The sequence below is a fragment of the Carcharodon carcharias genome, chromosome 7 (assembly GCF_017639515.1).
Source record: "Carcharodon carcharias isolate sCarCar2 chromosome 7, sCarCar2.pri, whole genome shotgun sequence".
Classification (NCBI taxonomy): Eukaryota; Metazoa; Chordata; class Chondrichthyes; order Lamniformes; family Lamnidae; genus Carcharodon; species Carcharodon carcharias.
In genome coordinates, this window is record NC_054473.1 from 14,052,794 (window position 1) to 14,075,535 (window position 22,742).

The following is a 22,742-nucleotide window of genomic DNA, read 5'->3' on the forward strand; positions in this document are numbered from 1 at the left end:
GAATCATTGCTCCCAGACATGTGAAGCTACAACACTATGTAGGACCAGATACAAGGTGCATGTGAATCGCAGATGACTTTAGGCCCATATTGTGAGCACTGCTGCTTCAGTATATCCTTAAATTCCTCTCAATATGTTTTCTGAAGCACAGGCTTTATGGGGATAAAATAACAAAAAGGACCAAGTAATTTCAACATAAGGACTCTCAGCCTGGAAAGGATTGTGCGGCCACTCATGTCCTTGTTGACTCTGAGAACCATCCAAAGATGGCTTCGCTGCCCTGCTCCCTCCTGGATTGTTGTGTATCTTTCTCTGTTTCACTGCCCCTCCCTCTTCTTTTGCTATATGTCTTGATAGTTAAGAGAACCACTTTGTGAATGTTACACACTAAGCTCTTGAAAGCAGTATTTGTTCTAATTTGACAATTGTTAGTTAACTGAGAGGTGATGATTATATGCAGGTTTATGAAAAGCATTTAATAGAATGGCCCTGCAAGATAAAATGGCTTTTTAAAGAACAAAATCACTGTGAAATTGAGGATAGGGTTTGATTGTGGTAGCATTATTAAGAGTTAGTTGCATTGATTTTTCAGTTGGCCAGTTCGTGTTACAAAGCTTTAAAGATTATATTGCTCAACCTTCAAGCTTTATAATATTACCCAGAAAGAGCAGATTTTTTTCTATTTTAAATGACTAAATATGTGTTCAATATATTGTATTGTTAATGGCTTATGAGTATTAGCTAACTTATTCATTGAGGAGCTCAGATGTACAAACCTTAAATTAGCATGAGACAGGAGTTCCATGATTCAGGACTGGATGTTGAAATTCTTTTGGTTATGACTGCCACTTTCTGCATTGTCCACTAGACAATAGTATCTGATGTCAGAGGGACCTCAGACAGGGACATAAATGGCTTTGATTCTTGCAATTAATTAAAGGGGAAATAGTTTAGCAAGGGCACTTCTTGCTCATTGCTTCCTCATTCTACATTTACAAATGTTTTTCTGGTTCCAGGTCTGTCTTCTCTCCTGCCCCCTCTATTGCACTTTGACCAGTTTGAGTTCATCAGTTAGGTTAATCAGGCTGATTGATTGACATGTCAGGAAACCCATTAATTATGAGCCACCAAAATCTGGAAAATCAAATCACTGTTTCTTTCAAAGCTATTGATCAGGAACCAGAAAATTGTTAGCATTCTTACCCGATTTCTGCATTTTCTCAGCCAGTAACCTAATGCATACAAATTTTAAAAAGTGCAGTTAGTAGCATAAACACACAAGAATAAATAATTTCCAGAGGGAAAAAATATTGCCTAGAGCCTGTTAGCAATCTATCTTGTTCTCAACAACCTAATTCCTCAAAATCCTGAAGCTTGCTTAGTATAGTTTAGCTTAGGTCATGCATGGAGGTTGCAAGACTGACTCGTCAGCAACAGTTGGCTGCCAGTTAGTCGCTATAGCACTCATTGATTTCAGCTTTTGTTGCTCCAGTTGTTACTGCTGATGCTTTAAAATCAGTGCTCTTTGCAGTAGGTAACCCGCCTTTGCCTCGTGGTTTCCAGTGGTTTAGGAGTTGATTAACAACAGCCAGTCATTTCCCACAGATGATCAATTTTCCATCTCTGGTAGCCAGCCTGTGTGAATATGAGGCAAAAGTTAATGCCTTATTAATTAACATTTTAAAAGAGAGTACAAATTAAATTCCTGGCTATTAACATAATGATTTTTAATTACTTCAAACATTATACCCAGGCTGATGATTTTCCTTTTTGCAATGTTGTCCACCATTGTCTCTTTAACAGCGCTGAAATCTTTATCCATCCTTTTACAAACATACGAGTTAGCAGGAGTAAGTTATTTGGCCCCTCAAACCAGCTGTGCCATTTGATAAGGTGAGGTGAGAGTGACTGCCCTTGACTTCAAGGCAGCATTTGACCGAGGCATCAAAGAGCCTGAGCAAAACTGGGGTCAGTGGGAATCAGAGGGACAACTCTCTGTTGGTTGGACTCATACCTAGCACAAAGGAAGATGGTTGTGGTTGTTGGAGGTCAGTCATCTCGGCACCAGGACATCACTTCTGAAGTTCCTTAGGGTAGTGTCCTAGGCCCAACCATCTTCAGCTGCATCATCAATGACCTTCCTTCCAGCATAAGGTCAGAAGTGGGGATGTTGGCTGATGATTGCATAGTGTTCAGCACCATCTGCGACTCCTCAGAAATTGAAGCAGTCCATGTCCAAATGCAGCAAGACCTGGACAGTATCCAGGCTTGGGCTGACAACTGGCAAGTATCATACAAGTGCCAGTCAATGAAAATCTCCAACGAGAGAGAATCTAACCATCACCTCTTGTCATTCAATGGCATGACTATTGTTGAATCACCGACTGTCAACACCTTGGTGGTTACCATTGGTCAGAAACTGTACTGGACTAGCCATATAAATAATGTGGCTACAAGAGCAGGTCAGAGGCTAGGAATCCTGTGACGAATAACTCTCCTCCTGACTCCCCAATCCTGTCCACTATCTGCAAGGCACAAGTCAGGAGTGTGATGGAATATGCTCCACTTGCCTGGATGAGTGCAGCTCCAACAACACTCAAGAAGTTTGACACCATCCAGAACAAAACAGCCTGCTTGATTGGCACCCCATCTACAACTTTCGCTCCCTCCATCACTGAAGCATAGTGGCAGCAGTGTGTACACATCTACAAGGTTCAACGCAGGAACTCACCAAGCCTCCTTAGCACCTTCCAAACCCATGACCACAACCATTTAGGAGCATAAGGGCAGCAGACACATGGGAACACCTGGTCTCTGTTCCTCTCAACTTTTTCTTTCTTCCTAGCTTTACCCTGTAAAGGTCTAACTCATGCAGAAGAATGAATTAGGGGGCGGTGGCATAGTGGTATTGTCACTGGGCTAGTAATCCAGAGACCCTGGTTAATGCCCTGGGGACCCGGGTTTGAATCCCACCACGGCAGATGGTGCAATTTGAATTCAATAAATACCTGGAATTGAAAGTTCAGTGATGCCCATGAAATTGTCATTTGTTGTAAAAACCCATCTGATTCACTAATGTCCTTTAGGAAAGGAAATCTGCTGCCTTTACCTGGTCTGGCCTGCATGTGAATCCAGACCCACAGCAGTTGATTGACTCCTAAATGCCCTCTGAAATGGCCGAGCAAGCCACTCGGTTGTATCAAACCGCCACAAAGTCTAAGGCAGCGGAAATGACAACGGCAAACACAGCCCTGATGACCCTGCAAAGGCTTGTGGCAAAATTGGGAGAGCTGTCTCGCGGACTCATCAAGCAACAGCCTGACATAGTCATACTCACGGAATCATACCTTACAGATAATGTCCCAGACACCACCATCACCATCTCTGGGTATGTCCTGTCCCTCTGGCAGGACAGACCCAGCAGGGGTGGCAGCACAGTGGTATACAGTCAGGAGGGAGTTGCCCTGGGAGTCCTCAATATTGACTCTGGACCCCATGAAATCTCAAGGCATCAGGTCAAACATGGGCAAGGAAACCTGATTACCATGTACCCTCCACCCGTCCCCCCCAAAGCTGTTGAATCAGTGCTCCACCATATTGAACACCATTTGAGGGTGGCAAGGGTGCAGAATGTACTCTGCGTGGGAGAATGCAATGTCCGTCACCAAGAGTGGGTGGTAGTACCACCACAGACTGAGCTGGCCGAGCCCTAAAGGAGATAGCTGCTAGACTGAGTCTGTGGCAGCTGGTGAAGGAACTAACCAGAGGGAAAACATTCTTGACCTCATCCTCACCAACCTGCCTGCCGCATATGCATCTGTCCATGATAATATTGGTAGGAGTGACCACCACACAGTCCTTGTGGAGACCAAGTCCCGTCTTCATATTGTGGATAACCTCCTTTATGATGTGTGGCACTATCTCTGTCCTAAATGGGATAGATTTCGAACACGTCTAGCAACTCAAGACTGGGGAGGCGCTGTGGGCCAACAGCAGGAGCAGAATTGTACTTGACCACAATCTGTAACCTCATGGCCTGGCATATCCCTCACTCTACCATTACCACCAAGCCAGAGGATCAATGTTGATTCAAAGAAGAGTGCAGGAGGGCGTGCCAGGAGCAGCACCAGGCATACCTAAAAATTAGGTGTCAACCTGGTGAAGCTAGAACACAGGACGACTTGCGTGCTAAACAGCATGACCAACAAGTGATAGACAGAGCTAAGCGATTCCACAACCAAAGGCCTGGATCTGAATTCTGCAGTTCTGCCACCTCCAGTTGTGAATGGTGGTAGGCAATTAAACAACTTGCTGGAGGAGGAGGCTCCACAAATATCCCCATCCTCAATGATGGGGGAGCCCAGCACATCAGTGCAAAAGATAAGGCTGAAGCATTTGCAGCAATCTTCAGTCAGAAGTGCCGAGCGGATGATCCATCTCAGCCTCTTCCGGAGATCACAGGTACCAGCCTTCAGCCAATTTGATTCACTCAGCGTAATATCAAGAAACGGCTGAAGGCACTGGGTATTGCAAAGTTTATGGGCCCTGACAATATTCTGGCAATAGTACTGAAGACCTGTACTCCAGAACTTGCTGCCCTCCCCTCCATTCCAAGCAGTCTCAGTACAGCCACAACACTGGCATCTACCCGGCCATGTGGAAAATTGCCCAGGTATGTCCTGTACACACAAAGGAAGACAAATTCAACCCAGCCAATTACTGGACAATCAGTCTATCCTTGATCATCAGTAAAGTAATGGAAAGATCATCAACAGTGCTATCAAATGGCACTTGCTTAGCAATAACCTGCTCACTGACGTACCAGTTTGGGTTCCTCCAGGCCACTCAACTCCTGACCTCATTATAGCCTTGGTTCAAACTTGGACAAAAGAACTGAACTCCAGAGGTGAGGTGAGAGTGACTGCTCATGACATTTAGGCAGCATTTGACCAAATGTGGCATTAAGGTGCCCTAGTGTAACTGAAGTCACTGGGAACCAGGGGAAAACTCTCTGCTGTTTGTAGTTATACCTAGCACAAAGGAAGATGGTTGTGGTTGTTGGAAGTTAATCATCTCAGTCCCAGGACATCGCTGCTATTGTTCCTCAGAATAGTGTCCTAGGCCCAACCACCTTCAGCTACTTCATCAATGACCTTCCCTCCATCGTAAGGACAAGTGGGAAAGTTCGCACAATGTTCACCATTTGTGACTCCTAATACTGAAACAGTTAGTGCCCATATGTGTTTCTCACATGTTGGCGCAGACTCGATTGGCCAAAGGGCCTCTTCTGCACTGTGATTCTGTGTGATTCTGTGATGTGCAGCAAGACCTGGACAATATTCAGGCTTGGACTGGTAAGTAGCAAGTAATATTTGCATCACACAAGTGCCAGGCAGTGACCAATTCCAACAAGAGAAAATCTAACCATCTTCCCTTTGCGTTCAATGGCATTACCATTACTGAATCCCCCACTGTTAACAATGGGGGTTACCATTGACTAGAAATTGAACTGGACCAGCCATATAAATACTGTGGCTACAAGAGCAGATTAGAGGCTGGGGTTCTGTAGAGAGTAGCTCACCTCCTGACTCCCCAAAGCCTGTCCACCATCTATAAGGCACAAGTTAGATGTGTGCTGGAATGCTCTCCACTTGCCTGGATGAATGCAGCTCCAATAGCACTCAAGAAGCTCAACACCATACAGGACAAAGCAGTCTGCTTGATTGGCACCCACCGCTTTAAACATGAACTCCCTCCACCACTGGTACACAGTGGCAGCAGTGTGTACCATCTACAAGATGTACTGCAGCAACTCACCAAGGCTTCTTCGACAGCACCTTCCAAACCTGTGACCTCCACCACTTACAAGGACAAGGGCAGCAGATGCATGGGAACACCACCACCTGCAAGTTCTTCTCCAAGCCACACACCATCTTGACTTGGAACTATGTTACTGTTTCTTCACTGTCACTGGTTCAAAATCCTGCAACTTCTTTCCAAACAGCATTGTGGGTGTTCCTACAACACTTGTTCTGCAGGAGTTCAAGAAGGCAGCACATCACCTCCTCCTCAAGGACAATTGGGGATGGACGATAAATGCAGGCCTAACCAGTGATGCCCATATCCCTTGAATTGATATTTTAAAAAAAAATCTACCGATTTGATTTGGTTTCCAGTTTTGTTTCAGTGCTCGTGTGAAGAACCTTGGTGCTTTGTCACATTATAGGTGTTTTATAAATGCAAATTATCTTGCATTTATGGTTGCCTATTGAGAATGGCTGCACAAACATTTTTCAGTTTGGGCAGGGCTGTTAGTGGCATGGAATGGGAGACTGAGCATGATTGAAAATGCCATTGTTCTGAATCCGACTGCTGAATAGTGTTATGCTCGTTGAGGTTTGTCTTCTGCAAGTTTTGAGTTTGCAAGAGGGAGGTGGGTTGGCCCTGTTCATGCTTTGCTCTTGGATGCCATTGCTATAGTTAAAGGTTAAAGACTTATTGAGAGGCAGGGAGTTCTGCCAATGTGCTGTGCAAAAATTTGTCTTTTTGGTAATTGTTGGCACTTGATGAGTACAAAATGCTTGCTGCAGTTCCCTCTATGGGAAGCCTCTGCACATGAAGGTTATGAATTGCACAGAAAGTGCTTTGAGACGTTCAAAAGATCTGCCGAGGTGCTACATTAATGCAACTTGCTCCTTTCTTCCCTTCAGTGAACTCAGCCGGATCTGGTTTGGATCAAGTTTAACAAAAAGATGCAACTTGTGCCACTATGTTGACTGGTTACATTCCTGAGAAGCATCTTGGGTCACTTTCCTATGTTAAAAATGCAGTATAAATGCAGGATCCTGTTGTAGAATTTGAAAGGCATATACTTCTTTCTCTTTGCTAACTGTTGCTTTGTTTGTTCTTAAAATAGAGCCATTATCAGTTGCAGCTGTGTCCTGGTGCTGACTGTCCAATGGTGATTCAGGTACAAGAACCCAAGGCTCGGCGTGTGCAGTGCAGCCGCTGTAATGAGGTTTTCTGGTATGTCTGTTGTTGAAATTTAACTCTGTTAAACAAAGACCAGTGCCCTTCCGATAAGACATGAAACTAAGGCCCCGGTTCCCTGCTTCATGATGTGGGTGGATGTTAAAAGTCTCAATGCATGATTTGAAGAGGAGCAGTGAATTTCCCTGGTACCTTGGGTAAAATTCGTCCTCAAACCATTCATGCCAAAAAGAGATTCAATTTATTGCTGTTTGTTGGATCTCACTATACAGAGAATGACTTTGGACTTGCCCACATCAGTCACCGTACTTCAAAGGCTATTTATTTGATCTGAATCACTTTGAGATATTTGAATAAGGTGTAATACAAATGGAATGCATTTGATCCCTTGAATGTGCTTAAGAACAGTAAATTTCACATGGGGATACCCATCACAAAGTTCCCCCGTATATTAATTTCTGATCCTTATGTGATATGTATGTATGAATATTTTTTAAAAAAACACTCCATATAAGTAGCTGTGGCTTACCCTAATGAATTCTACAAACCGTTCAATGCTCTGAATAAGTTGGCTTAGGTCAGTTTTGTACTTCCATAGACCTGGTTATGGTTGTTTCCAGAAGATTGAGGGGAAACCTGAAGCAATGAAACGGTTTGATAGGGGAAACATGAGGGGAGACATTGCAGGGGAGACTAGAACTAGGGTCCATAAGTATTAGATAGTCACTAATAAACCCCATAAGAAATTTTGGATAAACTTCTTCACCCGGAGCGAAGCTAGAATGTGGCCCTCATTACCACAAGGAGCAGTTGAGATGGATAACAGATGCATTTAAGGGGGAGCTCGATAAGCACGTCAAGAAGAAAGGAGCAGAAGGATGTACTAATGTTTTTAGAGGAAGAGGGGTGGTAGGAGGAGGCTCCTGTTATCCATAAAATTTTGTAGGGCTCAAAGTTTGTGCTGTAAATACTATGTCATATCTGCATTCTGCTTTAAGAGAAATAAGTATTGTTGAAAAAAGACATGGCAACGCCACTTGGCAATCAGCACTCTCTTCACATATAGTGTAAATTGTTGTTTTCCGAATTATATTGGTATTCTTGCGAGTGTCATGATGAGTGCAAGGTGAAAAGCTTAGACATGCTTTTTTTCAGCAGTACTCAAGTTCTGTACTACCAAACGACTATTTGTATACCTGAGACGGAGGAAATAAGTTAGTTGGATAGACAGGAGTGAAGCATTGTTCCTCATTGTGTGGCGGGGTGGGATTCCTCGGCTCAAATGCGATATAAGAAACATTTTTTTGGTCAGTGGGAATGGGTTACGTTTGGATCAAAATCTTGGAAGTGCACTGTTTCAATTCATTGGAGGACATATTGGGCAGAGTCAAAAAGAAATTGTACTGATTTAGTGGCTTGTTTCATCAGATCTCAAATCTTACAATGAATTGCAATTACTATATGTATGCTGTTTTGCACAGTTCAACTGCGCACACATGAGAATAACCAGGTATCTATTCGAGCGGTGTGAGTTGACAGAAGGACGTTGGGCAGAGGACATCAAAACTCCGTGTCCTCATTTGATGAGAGCAGAAGGATCTTTACCTTTTCACTGAATCATCAGGCCAAGCAGACAGGACCTTGACTTAACATTTATGTTTGGAGGACACCACCCCAACAGTGAAGCAGTCTTTGTACTGCGCTGAAGCCTCGGCATGACTCATGTCCTAGATTTCTGGGGTGGTGCTTGAACCATAGCCCCTGAAGAAGTCAGTATTGAAAATGTCTCCTTTTTAATGGTAGTTGCTATCCAAATTAACCTGGAAAAATTGCTACTTGAATCCTAACCAACATTTCTTGTCTTGCAGCTTTAAGTGTCGCCAGATGTACCACGCTCCTACTGACTGTACCACTATTAAAAAATGGCTCACCAAATGTGCTGATGACTCAGAGACGGCAAATTACATCAGTGCGCATACAAAAGATGTAAGGAGGTACCAATATAATGCACCCATGTATTGTCTGTTGCCCAGAGATATTTATTTCTTTTATTCATTCTTGGGTTTGGCATTGCTGGCAAGACTGGCAATTGTTCCTGGTTGCACTGCGAAGGGATGTGGTAGAGGGGATATATGTGTTTATCCCTCTTGAACCAGGGTTTGATACAGTTGAGTGGCTTGCAAGGCCAGAGAGCAGGGAAGAGTTACCTCACTTTTGTGAGTTCAGAGCCATGTATTGGTCATTACAACAGTACAAAAGCTTCACGGCCACTTTTGTGGATGCCAGCTTTTTATTTCTCAATCTTCAAAACTGAATTTAAACCCTCTGGATTATTAATCCAGGCATCTGGATTACTGGCCCAGGAACATAATCACTACACTACCATAGCCGGTACCATGACAAGTTATGAAATTGAATTCAATTAAACTGGTCAACAGAAGAAGCAATGGGTTTGTTTTAAAAAAAACTGATCTTATTCACTGATATTCATCAGTGAAAGGAATCTGTTGACCCTACGCAGTCTGACATGACTTTAAGTCCTCATGATGTGCTGGCCTCTTGATGCTCTCTGGACTGATCTAGCAAATTGTGACTCAGTTGTGAAACAACCGCTACAAAAGAAGGCCCATTCCCACTTTCTCAGCCATAAATGTGGCCTTGATCAAGTCTCCCACATTCAGAGAATAAATGAGAGTCAGGTTACAAATGTCAGTAAAATATTTCTCTATATGGTGCATTATAACAAGGTGATGAGCAAGAACATTGGATGATTTTTTTTGTTTCTTTCATTTTCATAACTGGTTAATATCCGTTTGCTCCGAGTTCCAGGATTGTGTGTGAATTACATGTAAGGTGGTGGGAGAGAGTTTTCATTGGGCAATAGATTTTTTAAAAATAGGACTATCTGCAGTAGCTTTATTCACACTTGCCTCTGTTGCATTATTCACTTGGCACCTTTTGTCTTGGAATAAGACCAAGTCACCATATTTTGCCCAGGTGCTTTTTAGGATACTTTCATAGGTAGTCAGGTGAAAGGTATCTTGCTCCGTTAGGAAAATTGCTGCTTGTTTTCTGCTAATGAACTTAATATTCCATAACTTCAGTAGGCTCAACTTAATTGAGTGTGAGGTTGTTTCAATCTGTTCCCATTTTTGCAAATGTATTTAATAGGAACCTTAGTATATACATTTTTTTCTTGTAAACAGTGAGTCAAACCTTAATTGTAAATTTAACCCCCCCGCCCCCCCACCTTCCTCCGATGAACGTAACCCATTGCCTGATGCCCATCATTGTTCCTTTGGAGGGTTGGGGTATGGGAGCAGTTGGGGGAATGAGGACAGTGGTGTGGATTTGTTTCTCTCCCTGCCAATACTACTACTTTCAAGCTAAGAGTTAATACTCTTTTGGCGCCTTTTACCCAGAAGAAATGCGGAACTCTCTGCATGGGTATTTGTAGAAGTTTATCTCTTCTCTTTCTCTCTCCATGACACAACACTTTTTGGTAATTCAAATTGCTAACGCACTCTGAACACAGCTTTCATTTTCAATGGGAAGTTATTTTCTTGCGTAAGTTGATCAGTTATGACTGTGAATTTCCCTGTGGTACATTCTTGAACCAAAATGTGAAGTACTTTGGAAGTGTCGTCACTGTTGTAATATAGAAAACATCTCTAAAATTAAAGTTCCAGTGAAATGTGAAGAAAGGTTTTTAATTTCTTCTGTTTGTCATCCTTCCCACTACCCCCCCCTTCCTCATGTTAAGTTTTGCACGGCGACATACCAAGCTGCATTGAGAAAATTGGCTAACACAAAAAAAAATCTTAAATTTATAAAGCGCTTTTCATAGCCTCAGGACAACCCGAAGTACTTTTTTGAAGTATAGTCATTGTTGTAGGAAACACGGTAGCCAATTTACACCACAGCAAGCACCCACAAGCAGCAATGAGATAATGACTAGATAATCTGTTTTTAGTTATGTTGGTTGAGGGATAAATATTAGTCAGGACACAGGGTGTGGTGTTTACAATGCTTTACAATGTTTACAATTTTAAACCTTGCCCCTCTTCAGAATGGTATCTGCCCTTAAAAGATGCAGTGCAGGAAGAAAATCAGGAGATAAGAAGAAATTGTTAGAAAAAATATTTGTAACACTTTTCCCCTGTAATCCATTGCATTTTATTTCCATTGAAAATCCATTACTGTAATAGCTTTTTGGTTCTTCTCAAGCTGCACTAAATTTAGCCATAAATTTACCCAGAGTATATAGCTACTGATGCAATGCAACAAATGTTCTGGATGTATCTGAAATAAGCTCAAACATGTGAGTCAGTGGTGACCAGTGTCCATTGTTAATTAGATCTTTTGCACTATTTGGATGAGTAAACCCATCCTAAATTCAAATTATCAGAAGAATCAACAAATGGAAAAGTAAACTGTAAGAATGCTACCATTTATCTCTCTGTTATAAGTTCCGCTGATAGTAAAACGCTTCAGTGCATTAGCCTATTTTCAATAGAGATAATTATTCTAATTGCTTATTTTTTTTAAATCTTGCAGTGTCCTAAGTGCAATATTTGCATTGAGAAAAATGGAGGGTGCAATCACATGGTGAGAGAATGATGCATAATTCATTGCGTTTTCATAGACCTTCCGATGTGCTGTTTTATCACTGATCATCTATTTCTGATTCTCTGTTTCAGCAATGCTCAAAATGCAAGCATGGTGAGTAGAGAAAAATGAAAATTATATTGAATGTTAGATTTCGCATACCCTGCTCTGAGTGTGCGTTTCTGGAAGCGACACCCGCCCCCCAGTCAGTGATTTTTCTTAGATGATAAGCTGAGTGTGTAAAATTCCTCAGTGCTTTGGGAGCTCAGAAACAGGAACCTTGCTCCTTCTACACTATTCTCTTAGACAGGGTTAATCGAGTGGTTAGGAACTGGAATGCACTGTCTGAGAGTGTGGTGGAGGCAGGGTCAATCGAGTGGTTTATTGAGAAAAGGTATTTTTTGTGGATGGATGCCCCAGTGCAGTTCCAAGGGAGAGATAAATTGGAGTTGCCATTTTCCATGTGAGACCTTAATCTGGTAGATGTAAAAGATTGCATGGTATTATTTGAAGAGTATCCTGGCCAACATTCATAACTGAGCATATACCAATGCAGTAGTACTTTATTACATTTAATATTGATGCAATGTGTGTGCCTTATATGTTCCCTTGATTCAGTTTGTATTCTAACATTTGTTCATTTTTAAAAAAGGGTGTTTTGATAAATTTAGACTGATTTATTTTAGTTGCATGCAGCCTAATTACTGGATCCTAGAGTAACCTTTTTAACGTGGTGTAGTTCAACAGGGATATATCCATCAGGCAAAGACTCAGATTCTAAATTAGCAAATAATACCAAAGCTTATTGAAAATTAGTTTATTATAAATTAACTAAAGGAACAAAAGATACAGTGTACTTAGAGACTTCACAACTTCAAATGGATGGCCAGCCCAGAAGAAGTGGAAAATGACCTCAAATCTTCTTACCGACAGGAATTCTGCCTCTGCCTCTGCCTCTCTGTCTCGGAAGGAAACTGCACTATCTAGGCCCCATGCCAACAGGAATTCTGCCTCTGTCCCTGGGCCCACTGCTACCCTACTCATTCTTGCGCCAACAGGAATTCTACCTCTGTCCCTGAGAAAACACAATACAACTGATTTTCCTTCACTTGGTGTGAACAAACAGGATGGTTCCTGAAACACACATTTATACCAAATCCTGGCATTACTCCACCTTGATCCAGAGTTTTTGTTAACAGCCAACTAGCCAATAATGTTGTACGGTTCATTGAATTTACCCATGTTGCATAGCTTGGCAGCAGGTGTTCAAAACACAAAATGGCTTCTTTTAGATAGGGTTTTAGTACAAAATTGTGGCGTGACTTTGTTAGCCTATTACAGAACACTTTTGTTTATAAGATTCTTAAAGTGGTTAAGTTAAGCAGGCAACCTAAATCCTACTAAAAGAAAATCTAAAATCTAGGTCAGCTTACACATTCTCTCACTATATCATTTTATAGATGTGGTGGAGAAGTATAATATGCATTTTTGGAAGCTTTGGAGCCATAATATATGATGGGTTAATCAAAGAAAAGAAATAGCACAGGTAAATGGATGGACCCAGAGCTGCCACTGTAAAACCCACCATTGTTTGTATTGTGCTACTCTGAAGTTGGTGTGAATCAGGTCCTTGGAATTGCAAATTCAAGTTGCATTGATGTAGCACTTTTCATGTAAGAAACCATCTCAAAGTGACTTAGGCTGTGGATACAAGCATCTGAATACTGAGTGTGTTGATTGGAGGTTCAGGACTCCACAATGAAATGGATGTTCACTTTAAAAAAAAAATGTTCTAGTTGGAAATATTTTGTACTTCTCCCGTGTGTGCTGTAAATCAAGAGCAAGTGTCATCTCTTCAGTGGATGTGGGGTTAGATAATTAGGTTGGGCTTATGTAATTCTGCCCCCCTTTTTAAAGTCGCATGTTGCCACTGTCTGCATTTATAATCGAGGCTGACAATATAAGCTAGTCATCCTGTAATTTCACCCTGTAACGGTGATGGTACATTAGCAGATTAGCAGTTTCCGTTTTAAACATGGACTTAGACTGGATAATATTGCCATGCAGTGTGGGGAAAGGTTGACAGTCATTGTAGTCAGTTTGCAGAGCTAAGATTTTTTTTCCCCCCTGCTTGGCAGTGTGGAAGTGCTGAGGATTATTGTAATCTTCCCTGGTTAACGTTAATGAATTGATTTAGGAGTTAACATTTTTGAATGTTTCTTACCAGGTAGCACAATTTGCAGTTGGATCAGATGGTGGTTTTTGGGACACCCTTAAGAGTTGGACCTTAAAGAAGCATTGAGCTTGAAGTAATAATTCTAAGGAGGGAAAATAAAATTCGGGGCTAGCCACTTGATTATGTATTATTGAAATTTACCAATCCAAGCTCTCCGTTTTAAAATTGTGTTCACTTCTTTTCAGATTTCTGCTGGATGTGCCTGGGGGATTGGAAAACCCATGGCAGCGAGTACTATGAGTGCAGTCGGTACAAGGAGAATCCTGACATAGTGAACCAGAGCCAACAGGCACAGGCCAGGGAAGCCTTAAAGAAATACTTATTCTACTTTGAAAGGGTAAGGGTTGTATTGGCTGAATGGGTGTTAGAAACTGTAACTGTTTTCTCTACCACCTATCCTGAAATTGCTGGTTAAGGTCTCAAGGATGCCAGCAGCCTCTATTGGCCGTTGATCACACTTAGTTTCAGACTGAGCGTTGGCTGCTTAACTTTGGGAGCTTTGCGACCATGCCTGACCCATTTATTTCTGTATTCACCCTTGTCTGCTCACCACTGCTTTCTTTGTCACTATGAAGTATATGCTTGTGATTTAAGAAGGAGTAGTTCGAACCTCAATCCTGCAGATGAGGTGGTGTTGAGTACTAAATTTCTTCATTTTTGTCTATGTCACTTTAGAAGGGAGGAATAGTAATCCAGTGATAATGTTCTGGGGTCCTGTCGTCGTAGGGGTAATTTAGGGAAGCTTTAAGAGGTGTAAATTAGTTTTATCTTCCTTTTTTCTATCTCCTTTGTCTTTGTAGTGGGAAAATCACAATAAGAGCCTGCAGCTAGAAGCACAGACGTACCAGAGGATTCAAGAGAAAATCCAGGAACGAGTTATGAACAATTTGGGAACGTGGATCGATTGGCAGTATTTACAGAATGCTGCCAAGCTCCTTGCCAAGGTATTTGGTGCTCACTGAGTCATGTGTTCACAGGCTAGTAAAACTAGGACATAGACTAGTTCTGAGATAGGCAGAGTATGAAATGGATCTCTTAAGTGTCTGTGAAAGTACAAATCAATCCTGAGTTAACGAAGCTGCTGCAGTGATTTCAATGTGTTGCATTTGTTCCCTGCAATTTGAATATTAAACCTTGGTGTGTCCTGTTGAAATCAGCCAAGCAAATAGAAATTAGAGACTTTAACCCAGGTTCTCCCTATCTGTGTAATCTCCTTTATCGCTACAATCCTCCAAAATGTATTTGCTCCTCCAATTCTAGCCTTTTGCATCTCTGATTTTCATTGCTCTACCTTTGGTGGTGGTGCCTTCAGCTAGACTCTTTAATTCCCTCCTTAAGCCTTTCTGCTTCTCTACTGCTCTCTCCTCCTGCAAGGTGCTCCTTAAAACCTACATCTTTGACTAAGCTTTGGTTACCTTTTTTAATAGCCCCTTCTGTAGCTCGGTGTCAAATTTTGTTTGATAACACCCTTGTTTGATGCACCTTGGGGTATTCATTACATTGAAGGTGCTTCATAAATGAAAGTTATTGTTCTCCTTTATTTCATGATCTGGGGGGTAAATGCACTGCTCGGTCTGTAATTGATCAGAAACAAGCAGGATTATTTCAGATTTGATTCCTGACTCATGCTGAATTGGCCTTGCCCAAGGATCATATTGGTTCCTATTGGTTATCTTGTGACCTCTGCTGGAAGTTCCTGCATGCAGGCATCTGGTGACATCAGAATAAACGGCGAATACTACATAATTAGATTGTGACCTTAAAGAATGTAGCTAAGGAGATCTTAACCCCGTGTTTGGCTGGATTGCAGCTCAACTTCTAATTACAGTTGAGTCTTGGTGTCCTGGGAGTTGATCACAAAAGTAAGCGCAGATGATTAAGCTGTTTTGCCTATCCAGCTCATCCATCCATGGAGATCTGTGTCTCCTTCCTCCCCCTGTGTTGAGGTGCATTTTTAGTGGCATTTCTCTGTGGATCTGACTTGTACCCTCTTTTACTAGGATAGGTCATTATACCATGTAACATGCAGATATATTATTCTGCTACTTACGTGATATTGCATAGTCATAACTGTCTTTTCAATGGTTCCAGAAATATTTGGATTAGTCATTCTGATTTCCTGACAATTTGTTATTACGAAATTAAGATTGTGGGGGGGAAACAATTCCTACCAGTAGATGTCACCAGTTTGGTTTCCTAAGTACTGTACTGTTTAAGTATGGCAAAGGGTTCTTGCTAGATACATCATTACTTATTGCTACGATTGGTTGGTTTGGACTTTCCTTTGCTGTGCAGAGATGATAATGGGCATGTCCTGCTTACTTCCAGTTATTCCTAATGGAAAGTATGTGTGGGCTTTGGGCATGGACAGAATCAAGCCTGGCTGTAGTACCCATGGCTACATAGCTTGCTGATATTTACTATCTAAAGCCACTGAGTCCAGGGGAGGAGACGGGGAACTTTGAGTGGGTGGGAGAGAGAAAACATTGGAGCACTTCTGTGAACCTGGGCTGTGCAACAAAATAAAATGGTTGGAGGAGGAATTTTTATTTTTTATTTTTAGGACATTGACCTGTACCGTGTTTAAAAGAATTACAGCTGGTGTTACTCCATATTCTTGTCATAGGAGGTAGAAGGAGGCGAGGAAGCCATTGTATGTCATCTGTTTTGGGAAGACTGATGTAATTGTGGTTGGTTTGTAATCTTTAACTGTTGAAACCTCTGTGACTTGGCAGTTTTAACTTTCATATTTGTTGACGATGCTTTGCAGCCGTTCGTTTATTTTTAATGAGCACATCCACAACAGTTCCAGCTGGCTGCAACCTCACACCCACCCACCGAATCCACGTCATCCCTCTAGTAGTGAGAATAAAATGTGACTAGTTAGAGATCTTCCAAGATGTGGTTCTGAACATATGTGACGGGATCTTTTGCTCGTTCAGTCAGCAAAAAGTAATTTTAGTTTGCTCGTGGATCTGCCATGCTGGATCAGAGGGTACTCTGGTCTACAAGGATAGGAACCATTATACCATTTAACTAGTGAATTGATTATTGTGCTACTTTGCCAAAGCTGTCTGTAATTCTTGTCCCTTTAAGGCTGCAGATCTGATTGCTGTTGATGTGCATCTGGTGGTCAGTTACATAGTCCTGTGTAGAGGCTGAAATCAGTGTACGGTTATTTAAGATTGCTGAAACAATTTCTTAAAGGATTGGTGGGTAACTTCTCAGCCTACACCACAAGATCAGAAAAAACTAGCAGAAAATGACTAGTCTTGTGGTGTCTTTCTTTGCCCATTACTTTTTAAAAGTGACAAATTTGCATGTCTTTAACACTTGAAGTGCAACTAACTATGTCTTATGTCAATAACTATATTTGATAACTTCTATATCTCCTTGTAAAAATAGAATTCCTACTCCTGGAATTTTGATCTGCTGTGCAAAGAATGGCAGAAGTCTTTCTGTTGCGAATATAGCTTTGTTTCCAAATGTATTCTCCCTCTTTCCTTTTGTGAGTTTTCTGCACCATCCTGTCTGACTGGATGTGCTGATTTTAAATTCCCAGAGCCTTTCTGAAGCAGCCAGTGAGAGGTGTGCAACCAGGAACTTTGGAGTTGACTCCCCTCCCAGTCTACTGTCAATGTGTCTTGTGTGTCTGGCTATTCCTTGCATCAGGAGCGCAGCTTGTGTAGAATGCTGGATTAAATCCATGTCTGTCATTCATCGAGAGAGAGCAACGGGGGCTCAGTGAGGAAATTGACCTTAAAATAGATACAGGCTAAACTTTTTGTCAGAGATTGAATTTGCTAAACTGAGCTTGACCTTCACTGAATTGTATCTAGAGCACATTTTGATTCTACTACTTGCAATCATGAACTGTTGGTTGACCTTGCTGACAAGTCTGCCTCTGATGATTGGGAACAATCATGTGCTTGCCATTGTTTTTATGATATAGAAGAGTAAGAGCCTTGGATAAACTGAGACAATGATATTAATATTTGTATCAGCGTCTGAACAGGAGGCCATGTACATTGATCAGTATGAATACGTTAGAAACTCTGAAAATATAGAATCATTTGTGTGGTTTCACTGTTACATTGTGGAGTATCACTTTGCAGTTAATTGAGATTTAATAAAGAATGAGGGTCTTTATTGGCTTTATCCTTGAGTGTTCAAACTTTTCACACTACAAGTGATCACTGACTTCCTGGTGGAAGGTCAACTACAATGGTATGAAGTATTTGCAGCATAGAAACATGTTGTTAGGCCAACAGGCTGTGCCAGTATTTATGTTGCACAAGATCCCCCTCCCACTCCTCTTAGTCTAATCCCACTAATATATCTTTCTATTCCTTTCTTTCTCCTATATTTATATAACTTCCACCTGGTCTACTTGCCTAAGCTACTTCCTATGGTAGCGAATTCTACAATCTAACCACCCTCTGGATAAAGAAGTTGCTTTAATTGGATTAATTAGTCACTATCTTATAATTATGCCACCTAGTTCTAGTGTTGCTGACAAGTGAAATGTCTTCTCTGTGTTTACCTTAATGAAACATTTCACAATCTTAAAAACCTCTCTCAGGTCAGTTCAGTTCAGGTGAGTCCTCAGTCTCTTTTCTAGAGGAAGGAGCCTTGGACTGTTCGTCCATTTAAGGACTATCTGGATGCTGTGATCTTGGGGGAAAAGGGACTAACCCATCTTTTGGGATGTATGAACTGAATAACCTTCCTCATCCGTCTTTGCAAGGTAATTGTGGCTGAAGAACATTATTTGGCTTATTTTATTATATCCACCCAGCAGCAGTCATGACAGCAGTAAGTTTATTGTTGAAACTCATCTTGAGCTGTTTTGTCCCCTGATTTGAACAATTATGTACATCCCATTTTTAGAGACTGCTTGTGGAAGTTTGGCTGTCGCCACCAGCAGCCTCCTAATGCTGACCAGTCAGGTTATAAGCCGGGCCACTCATTTATGGCAAAGGAATTGGCCTGGAAAGGTAAGCGCTCACAGTGATGAGCTTTGTTGAAAAGAAAATTAATGTTACAGGGCTTTATTCGCACACCTGCTTAAGGACAGTTCACTTATAGGCATTCTCTGGGGATATTAATTGAACTTGGAATCGTAGCATTTTAAAGAGAAGTATCCCTTCTGTCTAACACACCAACACCAATGATACTCTGAGAGAAATACGTTATTTCACTTTCTCTTTTTCTCCTCCATTCCCTTCCCACCTAAAGTAACTTACTGTTTTTTCCTGAAATTCAATTGAAATAGCCTTTTAAGGTGCACCTTCTACAGTAATTTTTTTCTTTTCCTTCCTGTAGTGTCGTTACACTTTGCAGTATACATATCCATATGCATACTATATGGAATCTGGGCCTAGGAAGAAACTGGTAAGAGCTTTGAACAGACACATTCTGAATCGTGCTGTCCTCTCTGTTCAAAATGTTATTTAGCAATTCAGTGTGGAGCACAGGCCCTTTGCAGTTTTGGATGCATTCCAAAAACTGTCTCATTGATTTGCTGCATCCTGTTTTGAGGTAAGACATTTTTAGTCCTTCCTAACAGCATTGCGGGTGTACCGATACCATATGGACTGCAGCAGTTCGAGAAGATATCTCACTGCCACCTTTTCAAGGGCAATTAGGAATGGGCAATAAATGCCTTGCCAACAAGCTCAAACCCCAAGAACAAATAAAAAGATATGCCTGAAAGTGCTGAAAAAAACTCAGCAGGTCTGGCAGCATCTTTGGAGAGAGAAACAGAATTAACATTTCAAGTCCTGTATGACTCTTCTTTGGAACAGTCTGAAGAAGTTTTGTTGGACCCGAAATGTTAACTCTGTTTCTCTCGCCACAGTTGTCACCAGACCTGCTGAGTTTCTACTGCACTTTCTGTTTTTATTTCAGCTCTCCAGCATCCAATGTATTTTGGTTTTATTGAAAAGAAAAGCCATATATCTGTGATTGGTTACAGCCGTGCATGAGTTTAAAAAAAGACTATCAAAGTACAGAATTGTAGTATAAACAGAAAATGCTGGAAGTACTCAGTAGGTCAGGCAGCATCTGTGGAGAGAGTAAAAACAGTTTGTGTTGCAGATTGATGACCTTTTGTCAAAATGTTCGTATTTGTGCTGAGGGTTGAGTGTCTTTGGAACTCTCTCTCTTCCCCAGAAAGCGGTGGAAGCAGGATCATTGAATATTTTTAAGGCAGAGGTAGATAGATTCTTGACTAACAAACGAGTCAAAGGGTATCTGGGGTAGGTGGGAAGGTGGAGAGACCACAATCAGATCAGCCATGATCTTATTGAATGGCAGAACCGGCTCGAGCTGAATGGCCTACTCTTGTTCCTAATTCATATTTTTTATATGTTGTTTCTCTCTCTGTAGATGATACCTGATCTCAGAATCATAGAATTGTTAAGATAGCTTAGAAAAGTTGGGAGTATTATCTTTGGAGAAGAGAAGGCTGAGAGGAGATTTGATGAGGTATTCAAAATTATGAGGGATCTGGACAGGGAGAGACTGGTCCCACTCGTGAAAGGATCAAGAACGAGATGGCACAGATTTAAAGTAATCGGCAAAAGAAGCAAAGGCAACATGAGGAAAGCTTTTTCATGCAGCCGGTGGTTAAGGTCCAGAATGCGCTGCCTGAGAGCGATGGAGGCAGGTTCAATTGAGACGTTCAGAAGGAAATTAGAATGTTACCTGAAAAGGAAGAATGTGCAGGGTTATGGGGAGAAGGTGGGGTAATGGCACGAGGGGAATTGCTCATTTGGAGAGCTGCTGCAGAAACGATGGGCCGAATGGCCTACGCGCTGTAACAATTCTGTGATTCTGCTGAGTTTTTCTATCATTTTCTGTTTCAGGCTTCCAACAGGCACAGCATATTTCTTTTTTTACTACGGAATTGTAGTGTTATGTTCATAACATTTTGCCCTATAAAGTTAATGAAACATATTTTATCTTGGCAGCAGGACCAAGAGCACAGTCATAGAACAAAAATCTAGGTGCTGCATTCACTGAGCTGTCTTAGTGAAGTGTGCATGGGAGTATGTGGAGCATTCCTTGTTCCAGTCCTATTCAGGCTCTCTCCCACAACTCATTTTTTTGGTACAGATTGTACTGGTGCTGCTTCCTGCTTGTCTGGAACTGGAGAAGTTGAACCAATTTTGCCACCAATTTCCATCCTTCTCACTTTCATGTAGTCCACCTCTGACTCTTTCCTTCCCTTCCCTTGACTTCTCTGTCTCCATTTGTAGGGATAGCCTGTCTACTAATATTCTTACAAGCCTATGATAAAAGCAAAATACTGTGGATGCTGGAAATCAGGAATAAAATCAGAATATGCTGGAAAAACTCAGCAGGTCTGTCAGCATCTGTGGAGAGAGGAACTGAGCTAACGTTTCAAGTCCGTATGACTCTTCAGCTCTGAAGAGTTCATGTGGACTCAATGTTAATTCTGTTTCTCTCCCCACAGATGCTGTCAGACCTGCTGAGTTTCTCCAGCATTTTCTGTATTTTATTTTGTTACAAGCCTACTGACTCCCACAGCTACCTTGACCCCTGCTTCCTGTAAAGGCTCCATTACATTCTCCCAGTTTCTCCGTCTCTAACATCTGTTCTGATGATGCTACCTTCCACAAGGTGCTTCCGACATGTTGGGATTTCCCTGCCCCACACTCCGCCACCACTGTGGTTGACAGGGCCCTCGACCGTGTCCAAACCATTTCCTGCACTTCTGTCCCCCCCACAAAGACCATAATCGGCTTGCCCTTGTCCTCACTTTCCACTCCACCAGCTTCTGCATTCAGAGGATTATCCTCCACAATTTTCGCCAACTCCAGCATGATGCCATCACCAAACACATCTTCCCTTCCCCTCCCCTGTCAGCATTCCAAAGGAACCGTGTCCACCATGACACCCTGGTCCATTCCTCTATCACCCCCAACACCTCATTCCCTTCCCGCAGCACCTTCCATGCAATTGCAGGATTTGTAACTCCTGCCTGTTTACCTCCTCCCTGCTCAATTTCCAAGGCCCCAGACACTCCTTCAAGTTGAAGCCTTTCTTTCAATTTACTTAATATAATCACTGCTCACTATGCCGTCTCCTATACATTGGGGAAACCAAACGCAGACTTTGTAACCGCTTTGCAGAATATCCCCGTTCAGTTCGCAAGTATGACCCTGACCTTCCAGACGCTTTCCATTTCAATTCACCACCTTGCTCTCATGTTCACGTTTGTATCCGGCCTGCTATGATGTTCCAGTGAAGCCCAATGCAAGCTTGAGGAACAGCACCTCATCTTCCATTAAGGGACTTTACAGCCTTCCAGACTCAATATTGAATTCAACAATTTCAGACCATGAACTTTATCCTCAGTTTTGTACTTTTTTCCCCCTAGTACCTGTCCAAATTTTGTTCTCATGTTTTGCTTCCTGACAACGTTGACCTTTATTCTGCTATTAACACCTACTCTGGACCAATGCTTTGTTCCTTTACTGTTCCCCTGCCCTCTAACCTATCCCTTTTGCTTCCACTGACTCTACCCCCTTTTTCAACAGCATAAAACCTATCCCATTTTCACCTCTCTTCAGTCCTGAAGTCATATTGGGTTCGAAATGTTAACTTTGTTTCTCTCTCCACAGATGCTGCCAGACCTGCTGAGTTTTTCCAGAAATTGCTGTTTTTATTTCAGATCTCCAACATCTGCAGCATTTTGCTTTTGTATTGGAAAAAGAGTAGGTCATTTCGCTAACATAGCCTTTTGATCCAGAAAATAACTCCTCTTCCTGCCTATCCCTAAAATCTTAATTCCTTCCCTAACTGAGATGAGTCAAACTTTTACTGTTAGAATTCTGTCAGTCATTCAGCCTTTTGTGACTTTTACATGCCCCACCCCCCC

The 22,742-nt window shown here is 41.8% G+C and overlaps 1 protein-coding gene across 1 annotated transcript in view; it reads left to right on the forward strand.

Annotated features, from left to right (window-relative positions):
* The window catches only part of arih2 (ariadne homolog 2 (Drosophila)), a 74,090-nt gene that overhangs the window by 37,521 nt on the left and 13,827 nt on the right, over positions 1-22,742 (forward strand). Inside the window, exons 7-13 of the mRNA XM_041191790.1 lie at positions 6,917-7,026; positions 8,859-8,976; positions 11,548-11,598; positions 11,691-11,712; positions 14,020-14,171; positions 14,635-14,778; positions 19,160-19,228. Of these exons, the coding sequence (XP_041047724.1) occupies positions 6,917-7,026; positions 8,859-8,976; positions 11,548-11,598; positions 11,691-11,712; positions 14,020-14,171; positions 14,635-14,778; positions 19,160-19,228 (666 nt within the window). The remainder of the gene's footprint in view (positions 1-6,916; positions 7,027-8,858; positions 8,977-11,547; positions 11,599-11,690; positions 11,713-14,019; positions 14,172-14,634; positions 14,779-19,159; positions 19,229-22,742) is intronic.